Raw genomic sequence first — 17,340 nt, 5'->3', positions numbered from 1 at the left:
TAACCCCAATATTTAAATGGACCAAACCTTATAAAAGTGGGAAAACTCCTGACCAGTCATCCATTTTGAGTCTAGCCTTGGCTGGGCTCTTGTCCTGCTCAAGGTGAATCCTTTGAAGGCCTTGTAATAAATCCCTACTTTATTCCTTTAACTCTGCCCAGCCTCTGTTCCAGGGAGCCTCTCCAGGCATCAAGCTGATCAGTGCCTGGAGAGCAAAGGATTGCTCAGGAAGTCTCCCTCACCCTCGGACAGTCCCATCTGACCAGGGCAAAAATCCAGTGGGGAGGAGAACATTATCTTGGGCCCTGGAAGGTGTGTTCTGCCTTTGCTTTGCACTTCCTTTCCTTGGACATTTGTGACGTCCACTTTGAGGAACTGAGGCTCATGGAGTTGGCACCAAATCTCCCATGGGGCTCCTCAGAGTGAACAAAGCCCAAAGGAGCTGCACCTCGACAAGAATTATTTTCAAGAATTAGTTTTGTCAGGAGTGGAATTAATGAAAAAGATTTCAATGAGCAATTACTTTAAATGATTTTTTTCCCCCATTTTCAAGATTTTCTCTCCTTAGTTTTCTTTTCATAAGAAGCAATATAACATTATTTTCTAATTGATATTGAAGCAGGGTGTTCCCTAAGGAAGTCTTGATTGGTAGGAAAGGTCTTCCTTGAGGTCAGGCACTGCCTCTATGGATAAAACTTTGCTTCTCACATTTCCAATACTGCCATTTCTCTCCTGGGCCCCCAGGCACCTGCATCCCTTTTCACCTTCTAGAAGGCAGTGAGCTGCGTCTCAGCTGCTTTTACTTTTTGGGAAGTTAATGATGTTTTCTGTGGTGGTGAAACAGCAGCCAAAGGCCAACAAACTGAATCCTGACCCGAGCTGACAGAAGCCATGAGAAAGCTGACAACTCTTTGTGAGAACAGAGTTGTGGAGCAGTGAAAAACAACTTGTTTTTCCTGAAAAAGAGCTCTAGGACTGTGATAAACACTAGCCACCCGCATAAACTGTTTTTTCACTCTTAGATAGAAAAATGAAAACTATCTCTCACAAACAACTTTTGCTGCACTTACACACCAGGGGTTTGAGTGACCAATCAATCACCTCTGGGTAAACAATCTCCAAACACATTCTGCACATGAGCCCAACGCAGGAGAAGCAAATGAGATAAGAATTGTTTTCCTTTTCCTCTGAGGCTTCTCAGCTTCCCAGGAGAAAAATCCTGGGCGTAGGGATTTTTTCAGAGAATGTGAATGCCACAGTGTTAGAGATGAGTAATGAGATGGTTGGCTCTCCCAATTAAAGGGTGAACATGATAAGTATGTTAAGAGAAGTTGTACAGATGTAGAGTTATGTTGCTGCAATGTGTCCCCCCCGCCCAGCATTGTTATCCCGGGATGATCTTGGTAGTGCGGGCATTCGGGGAGGGGCAGATTGTTCCTAAGAGGCACGGCTTAGCAACAGCTGAGCTCCAATCCAGTTCCAAGAAAGCAGTCTGCACCAATGGACAGCGACCAAGAGTCAAGAGACAGCCTTTGGGAGGAGCTAGGGCTGCCTGTGTCAACAGCAAGGATATAAAAGGGAGAGCAGCCATTGTGTGGATGAGCCAGCCCCGTGGTTACCAGCCACAAAGTGGGGGAGGCTCCCAGCACTGTCACTTTTTCCTTATTTAGTCCTTTGTTTGTAAGTTTTGTTAACTTTTTTAATAGACCTTTCAAAATTTTGAGAAGTGAGCACTCATTTCTCACAGGGAAAAAAAGTTTTAAAAGAAAGCTTTTTTTGAATTTATTTTTTGTCTTTTAAGCCCAGGCCATTCCTACCACGCTCACAGTGAACCACAGCCTTTCTCACCACCTGCACAGCCACCCCCCACTCAACCCACTCCCCCTGGACTCTGCACAACTCCCAACACACCATTTGTCTGGGGGAAAGCACAGACTGTGTCAAGGCAGCAGAGCCCAGACCTGGCCTGACTTCCCTGGACCACTGGAAAGGAGGAAATCCAGACCCACGGACACACACACAGACACAGAGCAAAGCTTTGCTCAAAGGGTTTATTGATTCTTGATTGATTATTCTTCAGGGGAAATGGCCCAGGGCTCAAAGGGGTCAGGGGGTTCCTGCAGGGATGATCATCTCCTCATGCCACTGGAGAGGAAAAAGGACACTGGTCCTTGCAAGCCTAAAAGACAAAGCCCAGAAGGTGACCTCTGGAGCCCACTGGGCCATGGCTGGGCTTTGTCCCCAGCCCTGTCCCTGCAGGCATGGCTCACCTAGGCATCCAGAGAGGCAGCCAGGCGCTTCTGCCGCAGGAGAGCCCACAGCTCTTCAGCCACAGGGGGCTGGGGACAAAGGCAGCGTTAGAGACACACTGGGGGCACTGGGCTGCACTGGGAGGCAGGGGAGAGCAGGGGGGCTTGGGGAAGGGGCTGTGGGAGCAATGGGGTGCAGGAGCTGCTGTGCTGCTGCCCAGAAGCACTGGGCTCCTGGCCAAGAGGCACAGCTGGGGCAGGGGCTGCATCCTGGCTCATCCAGGGGCTCCTGGGCTGACAGGGATGGGAATGCAGCAGGGCCCTGGGCAAAGGCTTCCCTGGGGAGCAGCCCTGGGGCAGGGCATTGTCTGGGCTGTCAGGAGGGGTGCACTGGGCTCTGCTGGGACAGACTGGGATGGCCTGGGCTGTGCTGGCCAGGCAAGGGGAGGCTCTGACAGTGGCAGAACTCGTGGTACCCACCAGAGGCGTCTCCAGGACCGCGACATTGTCTAAATCCAACTGCAGAGAGACCAGGAGACCTCGCTGGTCACTGGGATGTCCCCGGTGCCAGCAAGGGATGGGGGGACACCACTGCCCCCCAATGTCCTGAGGGGATGCCCTCCCATGCCAGCATCCCACTCACCTCCTGGAGATCATCTTGGGTTCCTTCCAGGAGCGCCTGGAAAGGAGAACAAAGGCTGGGTCTGGACTGGACCTTGTGGGGCTGGGGGGGACACTGGTGCAGGGAGCAGGGCACAGGCAGAGGGATGGGAATTCAGGGCCTCCAAGGAGATCTGTTTGAGGTGGGGGGAGACCCAAAGACACTGATCTGGGGTCACTTGAGGGCCCAGGGGACAGGGCTGGGGGTGTGGAAGGAGAAGGGTGTGAGGTACAGGGGAGGAGAAAGGAATTGAGGTGTAGGGACATGGGTGGGCAAGGGAGGGACTTGGCAGGGACAGAAGAATGAGGACAGGTGGGGACAAAACCAACGGGACTGGGAGATCATTGGAGTATGGGGAGTGAGTCAGGGAATTCTATAGAGAAACCCTCTGCAGTGGCCAGGAAGAAAGGCAAAGGATTGAGAGGGGACAGGAAAGGCCTCAGGAATGGTCAGTGGGGAGGCATTTGGGGACCCTGAATGGGACACAGAGGAGGCACCAAAAGGGTGGGATGGGAGACAACAAAGGGCAGGATGTGGGGACAGCGTTTGGCTGGTGCCTCACCTTGGCCTGTGCCAGGGGGCACAGCAGGATGGAGAAGAGCAGGGCCACGCTGAGCACAGCCACCTTCATCTTCTTCTCGCTCTGGGCAGCGCTTCCTGAGGCTGCAGCAGGTGAGGAGCACCTTTATCCCTGCCGGGATTCCTCCCTGCACCCTCCCTGCCAGCCCCCAGGCCAAAGCCCAGCCTGGCACAGCCCCCAGCCCTGGCCACAAGCCCAGCCCTGGCACAGAGTCCACCCCACCCCACCTGTGGCACGGATCCAGCCCCCTTGCCCGGCATCCCTCCAGTTTCCTGCACGGGGCAGCTGCCCCTGGAAGGGCCCAGGCACCTGGGGGGCCAAGGGGGGCAGGCAGGGAGCCAAAGGCACCTGGGGACCCTGTGGGGACAGCCCCCAGTCCAACACAATCCATCCTCCAACAGCCCCCAGTGCCAGATCCCCCATCTCCTGCTGCCCCTCCCCTCCCAGAGCTTTCCCTGGGGGACACCCCAGAGCTGAGCCCGGCCCCAAACCCAACATGTGGGAGAACAAGGGGAACAAGGGACATGGGATCAGGTGGCTGATGGGCATCTCAGTCACTGCAGACACTGGGGAGCACTGGGCAATGCTGAGCACCTGCAGACAAGGCTGAGGCCTGGGGAATGCCTCACGAGTGACAATTCCCACATCCACACAACCCGATATCCCTTTCCCTGCAGATGCCAAACCCCACCAAGCTCCATGCCCACAGCACTGTCCCGAGGGGAATATGCCCTGCCCTGCCCCTCATCCTGTCACACCTGCAGCCACGCAGCCCTCCCAGAGCACCTGGGTCATGGCCCTGGCTCTGGGCCCAGGCCAGCACTGGCCCTGAGCAGGATGTGCCCATCCCAGGCACATGGGGAAGTGGGCACCTGTCCCCAGGCAGCCACTCGGAGCTAATTGGGGGAACAGAGGTGCCCTGTGAGGAGGAGGGGTGTTGGTGCCCTGCCAGCCTCTCTGACAAGCCCTGTTTACCCAGGCCCTGAGGCACCAGGAGCACATTCAGACATCTTGGGCTTCCAGGAAGGAAAATCCACAGTGAAGTGGTTCCTGAGAGCTGTCCATGGCTGTGATTCCTCTTTGATATTCCAGGGCGTTAGTGAAGGGTTCTGCACATCTCTTTCCCCAGGGACAATGTGCATCCATCAGAGAAGTGTTATGGCCCAGCTGGGAAAACATTTCAGGCCACTGCCTTGATTGTTTGCTCTGGAACTCACCCAAGGAGGCGCAGGGCCCAAGGGGGAAGATTTCCCTTGGGGGTTTTGATGCTTTGGGCCTTGGAGGAGACACCAGAGTGTCCCTGTGGGAAATTCTTGACCAGATGGACAAGAGCTGTGATGTCATTGGTTTTCTGAGGTCACCTTGGAGAGAAATTGAGGAAGTCTCTGCAGGACCCTCAACAGTGAATGAATGGATGAAGGAGATTCTCATTGTCCTGACCCACTATCCAGCAAAACCACAGCCAAGGGAAGAGGCCTGGTGGAATCAGGGGGGAAGGAGACCTTGTTGAGCCTGGTGCACACTGGGCACTGTGGGGTGACCCCCTGCTGGTGTCCCAGCTGTCAGTGCAATACCACTGCTCTGATAAGACTGGGTCCTTAAGAAACAAAAGAAGTGCTCAAGCTCAGGGGAGGAGGGGATCTGGTCGCACTTCTCTTCTCTGGCAGTTTCGCTCCCAGGGGGGACATTACATGAGAATTGGGATGCGGTAAAGGACAGGGCTGAGGGCAGCTGCTCCCTCTCTCTCTGGGCTTCGCAGGAGGACGCTGGGAGCAGCTGCCTGGGAAAAGGAATTGGTTGCTGCGGGTGGCCAGAGCAGCTTCCCCAGGCAGGCGCTGTCAGGCGCCTGCAGCACCGAAAGCGTCTCCACTTGGGGCTGCCTTGACAACTGCCCCAGCCCAGCAGACGCCTGAGCCCGGATGGTGCAATCAAAGCCTCACCAGAGGGACGAGAGAACTCCTCGCAGAGCAGATCCAGCCGGGTTTAGTAAGGGAAAATCCAAGGGCCCAGCTGCAGTGAGGCTGAAGAGGGAAACAGGAGCAAGCAGGAACACAACCTCTGCTGAAGGGAACCAGAGGCAAAGAGCCAGGAGCAGGGCTGGGGCCAGGGTATATAACTGGAGGAAGGCAGGAGGGCTCAGGGTACAAATTATCCAATGGGGAAGGGAGTCAGGGCTGGAGTTAAGGTGGGGTGACACGGGACGCACCAACGGGGGAGCAGATTGGGAGGGGTCTCTCAGGGAAAGCCAATGGAGGAACGGGGAGTACAGAACTTTCTGGAACTGGGGGACGAGCAGCAGTCGATTGACAACAGCACATTCACATTAACAAGCAAAGAACCATGGGGAATTGCACCAGTCTCTCACCTTAACTTAAACAGTGGTGTCCTCCAATGACATCCCAGGTTTGTCTTCTCCATGCCTGTGTCTCACATCTCCCCCTTTTTTATTTATTAAATAAACATTTCTCAGTGTTTTGTCAATTCTTTTCTTAAAACACATCAGTGCTGCTGAAATGATAGCAACTATGAGAAGGACCCACAATAAACTTTTAAGAATGGGGGCACCCACACAGGAGCACTCCACTGCATGAGCATTTTGTCCATCATGTCCACAACTTTATTTTCAGTAAGAAGAGTCTTCATTTGCTCTGGCATTTCTTTGATGGTGGCCTGGATCGATGTGCTTTTCCATGACAGGTTAAAACAACAAAGTCCTTTGAAATCTTCACAACCATGGCCATAGGAGAGCAGCAGGAAGTTGATGGCCGCTCTGTTCTGAAGGGTGGCATGTCTGGTGGTTTCCTTGTCCGCCAGAAGGTCTGATAAGGCAGCGGATGTAGCCTTGGTCTGCTTACTAAGCCAGCACTCCAGGTGAGAAAGCTCACCGAGGGCCTTCACAGCTGCAACCCATGGTAGAAAGATGGAAACAGTGACCCTCTTCATCTTGCCCCAATTATAAATTTGGCCATCGCAATTTTGATTGAATTGGGAGTACGATCTTTTCTGGGGCGCCAATTGAGTTTCTTGTTTCCAATTTTTAATTTGGGTAGTGTTTGGGGTGAGGGTAGTAAGCTGGCCAAGACTGCAGGGGCCCCCTTTGATCTTCGAGGGGATCCCTGCCCACACCCTGTCACCACAGATGAGAAACACTCCCTTGGGAAGCACTCTGGGAAAGGGAGAGGACTTAGATAATGTTTTGGCAGTATAATTGCACCAGTCAACATCATTGTATCTATTACCATTTGGTGATATATCTTTTGTCACTATCATCTGTGGTTCAGATTTCTCATGCCAATTTTGTTGGGGTGGCTCATAGAAAAAGTTGACACAAGAAGTCGCTTTGAGGAGCCCGGTAGGTCTAGTTCTTGGAGCTCCTGTGGTGCATGTGGTAAAATCTTCATCCACTCGTCCCATGTTACTACCAGGGTGGGCTTCTTACCTACACAGGCATATTCATTTGGCGACAGGGGGATTCCCACCAGACATGTAGACAGCGGGTCTTTTGCACCTCCCATGGCCATGCAAAAGTTATCCTGCTTGAGAGATTTCCCCAGTGTGACCCATAGGTTTTCTGTTGGTTGTGGCACGACCCATCCGACCGCTGTTTGGATGCACAGGAGCACAGTGACGGTGGCAGCAGCTGTTAAGGTATTTCGAGGTGTCCTGGGAGTGGCCATCTGGTCCTCCAGTGACTCAGTTATCGACTGTTTGAGCACTGATAGAAACATGAATGGTCAAGTTAGTTGTCACTGTAATTTTCTTCGTTTTGTCCCTATGGTAGGGAGGACGAGGGATTGGACATTGGGGCAGGTGGAGACAATTGCCTTGGCTTGGTCTCTGGAAATCTTAAATTGACCTACTAAAGCTGGAGCATTCTGAGGGAAGAATGCATGGCTTAGATGAGCCTGTTGAAAGACATGTGGTGCAGCGAGGGAAATGTGGGTGGCACTTGCTGCCATTGCTAACAAGTCTGCTCTCCGGCTGCCCTCAGTGATGCATTTTGGCAGCTCTGTGTGCTACCGGACATGCAGGATGTGATAAGGTTGCTCTCTATGGGAGATGAACCAAATTAATTCAGAGAGCAAGCTGTAGAATTTTTTATTTTGGACTTCCTTGAGCAGGGCACGCTCTGCCTGCTCTGCTATCCCAGTGGCATATGCAGAATCTGTGACTGAATTGAAGGGTTGTTGGAATGTTCGAAACGCCCTCACAGCTGCAGCAAGTTCTGCAGTCTGGGGGGAACCTTCAACAACCTGGATATCAGACTCCCATTTCTGAGTGTCGGGGTCCCTCCAGGTGAACACTGACTGGTGAGATTTTCCTGGACCGTCAGTAAACTCCGTGATAGCGTTTTTGAGTGGAGTTTCACTTTTATCTGATTTTGGGGCCAAATGCAGTGAATCTTTAAAAAGTCTGTGTTTAGGATAATGAATTGAAGTTTTTCCAGGATAGCTGTCTAATGGAATTTGCAGATGTTCATCTGTTTGTAATAGAGAATCTAATTGTTCCAAAGTATAAGGGTGGTAAATGCACGCTGGATCGCAAGCTGCGAGGGTCCGGAGGCGATGTTGGCCTTTAATAATAAGTTTGGCTACAAGTTCTGGTGGGGTGGTAACTGTTTGATGTGGTTGGTGCAGCAGAAAAAGCCACTCGATGATGATGATGAGTGGGGTTTTTGAAGTATCATCCCACTGAAAGAGCAGCACATGGAAGTTTGGGCACTTACCAGAAATACTGAGGCTGAGGGGAAGGGACCGGTCTGTCCGATGTGCCTGGCGGTGTTTGATGGCGCTGGCGACTCTCTCCAAAGCCTCCCAGGCTTCTGGCGTTAGCGAGCGTGGGGAAGCCAGGTCGCCGTCTCCTCGTAGAAGGTCGAAGAGTGGTGCCAGTTCTTCTGTGGTGGGGCCCAGGAGAGGTCGGATCCACGTGATGACGCCGCAGAGCTGTTGCGTGTCTCTTAATGTCTGGGGGTTCTCATTGATGGACAGAGTTTGAGGCACGACGGTCCTTCCTGTGATTAAAAACCCGAGGTACTTCCATGGGCTCCATAGCTGGATTTTTTCCTGAGCTATCTGAAACCCCACGCTTTCGACAGCCGCGACAGTCTTGGAAAGTGCTGCGTCTGAGTAAGACTTGGTGGAAGCACAGATTAGTACGTCGTCCATGTAATGTAGGTGTGAGACTCTGTCTGAAGTTTCTCTCATCTGCCTCACCATCGTCATTGGGGACCACTGAAGAAAAGCCCCTTGTCTGAAGTTTCTGGCCCTGTTGGAGAAAGTTACATGCCAAGGGCCCTGAGACCTGAGCACAGCTCCTGGCATTGCTAAGCTATTGTTCACAGGTGTGTTTGCTGTATGCTACACTGAACCCAATGAAAGGAAGAAAGGGGCCCCTTGCCTTTTTGCAACAATAGCCTTGGAAGTTGTCCCACCTCTCGGCCTGGCTGGACTTCTCCTGAGTTTTGGGTGGTCCCCCACAGAAGACCCCTCACTTGTCTTACAATGGCCGTGACAGACAGACTGAGATGTACAAGGCCTCTCCATCCATGACTGAGACATGAAATCCCTATGTGAAAAGGCCCCCCCACACTCTTTCCAAGGACTGGGACTGAGACCCCAAACCTGGGGGAGGTGTGTGGGGGAGGCAAGCTAACCAAAGCAAGATGGATGTTGCAGGTGCGAGCAGTGGACCAAGAAGACGATGGCTCTCACCGACTGCAGAGAACATGGACTGTGTGTACCCTTCTCTAAATACCATTTTTTCTCCCAAAAATACAATAGACCACCTTTGATTCGGTTTCAAGTTTTACCCCTTCCCCCATCAACAAAAAGAGTATAATAAGAGTTCGGATGAACTGCAACCCTGAGATCTCCCCAGACGTGACCTGGTGAACTCCATTGGCTGGACATCAAAGGACATCGCCGTTTCTATGTTTGGTAGCTCTATACCTTCCTTTCTCTTCCTTCCTCTTTTTCCCTTTTCCCCAGTTCGTCCCCAATGCATTTTGTTGTGGTTATTCAATAAAGGTACATTTGTTTTGATTATCACTGCAACCCCCTGTACCGTGTAAGTGTTTTTTGCACTCTGAGATCAACCCACAAACCACCACGAAACCCGTTCGTAAGGATGGATCGTGACACTTGCATACATACTATATAAACCTTCTATCAAACCTTAAAAATTCTCTACAAATTCATTTCCAACATTACTGGGTCTGGCTCTGCCCAGATCTGGTGTTTGCTGCCACCTCCAGTGGCCAGATCTGGAAATTCCCTTGTTCCGGCAGAGCCAAGTCCAGCAATTTTCTGGTAAAGAAAGCCAAAATCTGGCAATTTCCCACTGCTGACACTGGCAATGCCAAGACATGGTGTTTGCTGCCACCGCCCGTACCCCAATCTGGACATACTCGGTTCCAACACAGCCCAAGTGCAGCAGATTTTTGGAAAAAGAAGACAAAACGCAGCAATTTCCTGGTGCCACGGCTGTCACCACCCAGACCTGGTGTTTGATGGCACTGCCCATGCCCAGATCTGAACATTTCCCTGTGCCACCACAGCCCAAGTACAGCAATTTGCTGGCAAAGAAAGCCAAAACCAGGCAAATACCTGGTGCCTACACTACTCCGATCTCGGGTGTGCTGACACCGCCAGTGCCCAGATCTGGAATTTTTCAGATGCCTGCACAGCACAATTCCAGCAGTTTGCTGGCACAGAAAGGTCACATTTGGCAATTTTCCAGTGCCAGCACATTCCCCGCCAAGATCTGGTGTGCGCTGGCACTGCCAGTGCCCACATCTGGCAATTTCCCAGTGCTGGCACAACCCAAATGCAGCAATTTTCTGGCAAAGAAAGCCCAAACCCGGCAGCTCCCAGATCTGGTGTGTTGGGGTTGGTTTATAAGAAGAAGGAGACCTTGGCTTAAGGCCATGGGAAAACCCTCTTTAGTTGGGGTCAGCAGGAGCTCTCGCCCATAATCCTCTTGTTCAGTTATGCAGATTGTTACTAGAAAGTTCTGAGTTCTCTTTGCTACCATTGGTTACATTTTACTGCAAAAATTGTAATATTCATCATCCTTCCTTCCTCTTGGATCCTTCCCTCAGATCCCACCTTAACCCCTCCCCATATATAAATGGATAATTATCCCTGCTGGACCCTGGGCCCAGGCTTTTTTCTGCTTTGCTCTGTGTACTGTGCACGCCGTCCTGTTTGTTGTGTTTGCCTTCATTAAAGTTCTGTTTCCAGACAAGCAGATGAAAGCAGTCTCTCTCTGTAAAGTGGCCAGAGCTGGTTCTCAGGGAAACCACTGGCCAATGGTCCGGACGAGGACCAGAAGGTTTCACTGGTGTTTGCTGGCACCGCCAGTGCCCAGATCTGGAAATTTCCCTATTCTGACACAGCCCAAGGGCAGCAATTTGCTGGCACAGAAATCCAAAACCCGGCAACTTTCTGCTACTGGCTCTGGCACCACCCACATCTTGTGTTGGCTGTGCCAGTACCCAGATTTGGAAATTTCCCGGTGCCAGCAGAGCCCAAATCCGGCAGATTTCTGTTGCTGCCAATGACACCACCCAGATCTGGTGTTTGCTGGCAGCGCCAGCGCCCAGATCTGAAAACTTCCTGGTGCCAGCACAGCCCAAGTCCAGTGATTTGCTGGCACAGAAAGCCAAAAGTTGGAAATTTCCAGGTTCTGGCTCCAGCACCATCCAGATCTGGTGTTTGCTGGGACCACCAGTGCCCAGATTTGGAAATTTCCCGATGCCTTCACAGCCCAGGTCCAGCAATTTGGTTTTATCTAGCTTAGGCAGAGAAGTTCCTGGGACTGGGACTTTCCTTTTTCTTGGAACTGTTTAAACCTGCTCTGGACTGAAAACCCAGAAAAACACCGGCAGCTCACACCTGTGGCCCACCGAGGTCTGGGACGCTGCATTCCAGCACCAGAGGGACTTAGAAGAGACCGAGTGAGCCAACTACAACCCACAAAAAGGACTTTCTGAATTTGCCATCTCTTCAGCACTGTGAGAGGTTTCATTTAATATTATTCATTTTTCATGCTTGGGAATACTTTACTTGTTAAATAAACTGGTTTTCTCCACTTTTCTCCAGGGAAGTTTTTTCTGGAACTAGTAGGGGGAGGAGCCGCTTGAAGTTGCTTTCTAGACGGACCCCTTTTGGAGGTTTCCTCCCAAAATTTGCCCTAAAGCAGCACAAACAATCACAATGGAAACTTTATCAGTGGCACAACACCCCAGCGCTCCAGGAAAAGAAAGGACACGTAAAGTTCTCCAAACATTTGTCCTGCTTTGCTGCAAAAGTCCTGCTGCAGACACTGTGCAGTGTGGAAAGCCAAGAGAAGCTGCAGCTGGCGGCAAATCTTGGGACAGAAGCTTGACCTTGTTCTCCAGGAGAGATCCTTGGCAAGAGCAGACAGGAGAAGATTCCTGGAAAACTGGAACAGCTTTCCAGAAGTGAAATGTAAATGAAAGAAACAATCCAAGATGTTTTCCTCTATTTATTTCTATGCTCCCCTTTTCCATGTGGCACTACTTCTCCATCCCAGTAATTCCAGATGCACTGCACCTCTAAGATCGGTGACTTAGGGATTTTTAGACACTCTAAAATACCATGAGCCACACTGAGTTTTCCTTCCCCTGTTTTTACTGGAAGGCAACACTGGAGATGTAAGTGCAGTGCTGGGCTCAGGTAGGAATCCTAGCCCAAGGGAAGGTGTCCCGCCAGTGTTTGCCCCTCAGCCAGGCCAATGCAGAGCAGCAAGCGAGGGGATTGCTGTGCCAGTGTGCAGGAGTCAGGGCTCTGCACCTGGGCTCAAGGCTGCAAAGTTCCCGTGTTTGGACAGACTCAGGGGCTGTGCCCGGGGCGCGCGGGGCTCGAACGTGGGGCTCGTGGGGCGAGCGGGGAACGGACACGGGGACGAACGGCCCCGGTGCTTCAGTTGCAGCGGCGGCAGCAGCGGCAGCAGCAGCGGCGGCAACAGCGGCAAAAGCAGAAAACCAGATAATCTATAACGATCTTTCTCTTTCTATCTTTCTTTTTCTGTCTCTCTTTCTTGGTCTTTCTCTCTTTCTGTCTCTGAGTCTCCCTTTCCTGCCGTCGGGCACCCTTCTCCCGGGGTCCCTTGCCCGGCGTCCCTCTCCTCTCCCCGCCTCCCTCTCGTGTCCCCGCCTCCCTCTCCCCCTGCCGGGCCGGGCCATGCCCCCGGCCCGCCCCCGGCCCCGGGCGGGGCTGCCCCGTGCCCGGCCCCGCCCGTCCCGCCGCGGTCTCGCCTCCGCCCGGCTCTGGCCCTACTGGCGGTGGCGCTGCTGGGCGGGCATCAGTGCCGGGTGCGGGGGCGGCATCGCCGCCCTTCGCCTCCGCCTGGCCCGAGCCCGGCCCCGGCCCCGGCCCCTCCCGAGGCCCGCGGAGGACACAGGCGGCGCGGCCGCTGCCGCCGCCTCCGCAGCGGCTTCCCCGGCCCGAGCTCCGCCGCTCGGCAGCGCGGCCGCCGGCCCCGAGCCTCCCGTGCCGCGTTGCGAGGAGCGAAGGCCTGGGCATGGCCGGCCCGGGGCGGCTGAGTGGCGCTCGGGGGCCGTTGCTGGCCCCGGGCCGAGCGCTGACAGCCGCGTCCCGCCCGCAGGGACGGCGCCCGAGGCCCTGCAGGAGCGCTACCGCCTGGGTTCGCTGCTGGGGCGCGGAGGATTCGGCAGCGTCTTCGCGGCCACGCGGCTCTCGGACGGCGCCCCGGTGAGCGGCGGGGCCGGCGGCGGGCGCAGGAGGAGGGGGCGGAGGAGGAGGAGGAGGAGGAGGATGGGGCTGGGCAGGGCGGGCGGCGAGCTGAGCCCGCTGCTGTCCTTGGCTTGCAGGTGGCCATCAAAAGGGTGCCACGGAACCGCGTCCGGCACTGGGGCGAGCTGGTGAGTGAGCGGGGCCAGCGGCAGCAGCCGGGGCTGCCGGGCGGGGATGAGCCGAGGCCCGGCACGGTGGAAGCCGCCAGGACGCCTCGAGGGGGAGCGGGCGTGGCGCCAGCGCAGGGCGCAGAGCATCCCGGGCTGGCTCAGGGCTTCCCCAGGCCTGGCACGGCATCGGCCCCACTGAGGGCATCGTGCTCCTCCCGCAGCCCGACGGCAGCAGGGCCCCGCTGGAGATCGTGCTGCTGGACAAGGTGTCCACTGGCTTCCCCGGCGTGGTGCAGCTCCTGGAGTGGTTCGAGCTGCCCAACCACATCGTGATGGTTCTGGAGCGGCCAGAGCGGTGTCAGGACCTGCATCGTGTCATTCGGGCACGGCAGTTCCTGCCCGAGGAGGTGGCGCGGGAGCTGTTCCGCCAGGTGCTGGAGGCCGTGCGGCACTGCACCAGCTGCGGGGTCCTGCACCGCGACATCAAACCTCAGAACATCGTGCTTGACCTGGCCACCGGGCAGGCCAAACTGATTGACTTTGGCTGTGGCACCTACCTGCAGGACACAGCCTACACCCACTTTGCAGGTGAGCCCACGTAAGGGTGTACTCCTGGTCCCGGGATCTCATGGCCCAACATCTCCCAGCCCAAGCTGGCTGTGGCAGCGGGGATTCTCCCTTTTGCTGCCAGTCAGGGGACTGAGTCTTCAGCTGAGTTGCTTTAGAGCGGGGCTGGGTGGGGAGCCATCTTCCAGCCCTGCTGGCAGCCTTTGCCAGCCACTCTGCCCAGGACTGGGGCTGGGCTGGGGCAGCCAGCCCGCCCAAAAACCCCCGTGAGTGGGGGTAGCAGAGAGGGGGGTGGAACCTGTGCCCCAACCAGTTTGGTGTGCAGGCGAGAGGAAGGGCTTGGACTGCTCCACTCGCCCTGTTTGCCTTGGCTTCCTAATATTTTTGGGGCAATGCAGACAGGGAGGATAAGGGCATGTTTTCCCCAGCACAGAGAGGGTTTTTCCTTTGCATGTCATGGTCAGCCTTAGCCAGGGCTTCCTCTGCCCTCTTCTGACACCAGTGGCTTCTTTTCCAAGCCTAAGTTTGTGCACAAGTCCCAGGTGCTGGCGAGAGGGCAGTGGTCACCCTGTGTGCCACTGATGCAGCCCCCGCAGGCCCAGGGATGCTGGGGCCAGGCTCTGGGAGCAGCAGCATCCCCCTGCTGAACTCCATCTGTATTCCATAGGAACACCGTCCTACAGCCCCCCGGAATGGACCCACTTTGGCTGGTACCATGGCGAGGCAGCAACGATCTGGTCCCTGGGCATCCTGCTGCACCAGATGGTCTGCGGGGAGCACCCTTTCAGGAGGGGCCGGAACCTCAGCTGGGGCCAGCTCCCGCTGCCACAAGGGCTCTCTCAAGGTGGATCCTCTTCTCTGGGCACGGGGGGAATCCCAGTGCTGGGAGCCAGCAGCGGGCTCGTGAGCATCCCGCTCTGGCAGCTGCTGAGGAGGTGGCACATGTCCTGCTCTCCTCCAAAACAGGGAATGGATGGGAAAGTTTAGGCCCAACCCTGAGCACATCCAGCAAGGCCTGGGCATGGCAATAGTGGGGCAAAGCCAACAGGAGCCTTCTCTGGCTGACCGGCACTTTCTGCTTTCTCTGCCCAGAGTGCAAAGATCTGATCAGGTGGTGTTTATCCGTGAACTCCTTGGAAAGACCCACATTAGAAGACCTGTTCTCTGATCCTTGGGTGCAGGATATTCCTCGGCCGTAGAAGAAGGGAGAGAGCCACAGGCACACTTTGATCCAGGGCCCTGGTAAGTTGCAGCTCCACACATGCCGTGGCAATCAGAAGCAAAGGAACCCAGACCTTTTTGTGCTGCCTGTGTCACTGCACAGGGTCATGGGATGGGCACACGCAGCCCTTGTGCTGCAGCTGAGCTGCTCTGCCCAGCACTGGTGGCCACCATCCAAGCTGGTTTTGCTTGTGCTGGTTCCCTGACAGCTGGGGCCCTGGGCAGAGCCCTGAGAGCCTGGTCTCCCCCCAGGGAAGGAGCAGGAGCCCCTGGAGAAGCTGTACCGGGTGGGGATGCTGCTGCTGCTGCTGCTGCTGGAGACAGCCAGGATGGCACCAAGGATGAGAAGCTCTTCCTCAGCCTGGCCACTGGAGGCTGAAGGTGATGGACTTTGATTCTGGCACCTTCTTCAAAGCCAAACTCCACAGGGAATTTGCAGGTGAGTCCCCACCTGGGGAAATGCTGCCCGATTTGGGCATGGCCCAGCCTGGCTGGGAAGCAAAGGTTCCCCCTCTGCTGGGGCAGATGCAACTCATTCTTCAGTCACTGCCCAGCTGCTTTTGGCAGGGCTGGGGCATGGACTGGGCTGGGTACGAAATGGGAGTGGGCTCCTGGCCCTGCCAACAGCCCCCAGCAGCCACCGTGGCCTGGGCTGGGGCTGGGGCTGGGGCAGCCAGCCCGACACAAGCAAAGCCCCATGGTGGGAGCAGAGGTGGGACTCCAGAAGCTGTGCAGGGGCTGCTTTGCTCTGCAGGGTGGAAGTGAGAAAGTGTGGGCTTCCCTCAGCCATGGCTGGGTTTTTCCCTACCATGTAGGAGTTGGACCTTCCTCAAGGCCCTGACAGAGATAAGATTTTTTCCCGTTTTTCTTGTTTTCCCTTTTTGTCTCTAATCTCTTTTCAAGAATGTGTTGTTTGTTTTTCCACAGGAAGCGTTCCAGGTGGTCCAGTGCAGATGGGGAAGTGCTTGGGAGCAGCTGTGGCGTGGATGGGCGGTGGCCTTGGAGAAGGCTGAGGACGTGGTTTGGGAGCAGCTTTTCTTGCAGCCGTGGCTGGCGTGAGGTGGGTCCCTGTGTGCTTGGCAGGGTGGGATCAGAGCTTTTGGGAGATGGCAGCGAGCACAGGAGCATCCTGCTCTGGGCAGCTGCTGAGGGCTGGATGTGCCGTGGCTGGCTGCAGGCTGGGCACATGTCCTGCCCTCCTGCTCTGCTGCCAAAGGCAGCAGGGATGGGCAGCTCTGGGCACAGCTCTGGGCACAGCCAGCATGGCCTGGGCACCGCAGGCCTTGGCACAAGGGCACAGGAGCCCTCAGCTGACGGGCACTTTCTGCTTTCTCTCCTTGCAGCCGGGCTCTGCGGCTGCTGAGGCTGCTCTGGGCTCTGCCAGGGCTCTGCTGGGCTCAGCCCTGGGCCCAGCTGGGCTGGCTCTGCCCTCCCATTGCTCTGACAGCTTTGCATCAGACGAGCCCCTTGCGAGCACAGCACCTGAGCTTTCTGCTTTGGCAGCTGAGTGAGACTCTGCTGCAGGCCCAGAGATTGCAGCTGGGGACACACATCCAATTGGCAAGAACCCAAACCCTCCACAGTCCCAGCTGAACGCCTGGATCTGCACAGGGTGTTTGTCTGTCCCATTCTTCCTTCTTGATTGCCTGGAATTGTGCAATTGCACTTTCTTCCTCCTCTAGAAGTGCCTGAGTGGGCCAAAGCTGGCGAGTGGGCCGTGTTCCTGAGGCAGTGCAGTCTGGAGCTGATGGATGGAGAATTGCCCTTCTGCACTGCCAAACCAGAGCAAAAAGCCCTAAGTGGCACTTGGTGTCTCTAAGAAATCCCTGAGAGTTTCAAAGGGAATGTGCAGCTCCTTGCCAGGCTGAGAAGGAAGGGCATCTTCTAAAGGATTTGGGCTTTGACAGAGTTTCCATTCCCAGTCCTGCTTGGAGCGGGAAGGGCACAAAGCAATTTCCTCTTGCTTTGAGCACAATTTCAAATGGCAATGTTGGAAACAAAGCCCAGAATCTTTTCAAAGGCTGCTGAGGTCAGTAAGATGGATCCATGCCATCAGCACATTTACAATGTAAATAACTGAGTTCCCCTTTAAAAAAGATCATTTACCTCTTAATGCAAAGTTTCAGAACTTTTTCACTAACACTTGGGTTTTGTTTTCATCTTTCACATTTTA

General features: G+C 54.9%; 1 protein-coding gene across 1 annotated transcript; it reads left to right on the top strand.

The window, feature by feature from the left end:
- Window positions 1-9,339: 9,339 nt before the first annotated feature.
- Window positions 9,340-13,981, top strand: LOC139604406 (serine/threonine-protein kinase pim-1-like). The gene is made up of 4 exons (XM_071455571.1): window positions 9,340-9,377; window positions 12,822-13,227; window positions 13,347-13,397; window positions 13,601-13,981. The coding sequence occupies exons 1-4, from the start codon at window positions 9,340-9,342 to the stop codon at window positions 13,979-13,981; spliced, it is 876 nt and encodes a 291-aa protein (XP_071311672.1).
- The last annotated feature ends 3,359 nt before the right edge of the window (window positions 13,982-17,340 follow it).

Source organism: Agelaius tricolor, unplaced genomic scaffold (genome assembly GCF_023055355.1).
Source record: "Agelaius tricolor isolate 1412-34295 unplaced genomic scaffold, bAgeTri1.0.p SCAF_50, whole genome shotgun sequence".
NCBI classification, from domain to species: Eukaryota; Metazoa; Chordata; class Aves; order Passeriformes; family Icteridae; genus Agelaius; species Agelaius tricolor.
This window is presented reverse-complemented; position numbering and strand designations above follow the sequence as displayed.

Coding starts and splice junctions, on each gene's coding strand:
- LOC139604406 (XM_071455571.1), top strand. CDS start 9,340: ATGAACTGCAACCCTGAGATCTCCCCAGACGTGACCTG. Junction 9,378..12,821: donor ATCTCCCCAGACGTGACCTG/GTGAACTCCATT, acceptor GGCGGGCATCAG/TGCCGGGTGCGGGGGCGGCA. Junction 13,398..13,600: donor TCCGGCACTGGGGCGAGCTG/GTGAGTGAGCGG, acceptor CTCCTCCCGCAG/CCCGACGGCAGCAGGGCCCC.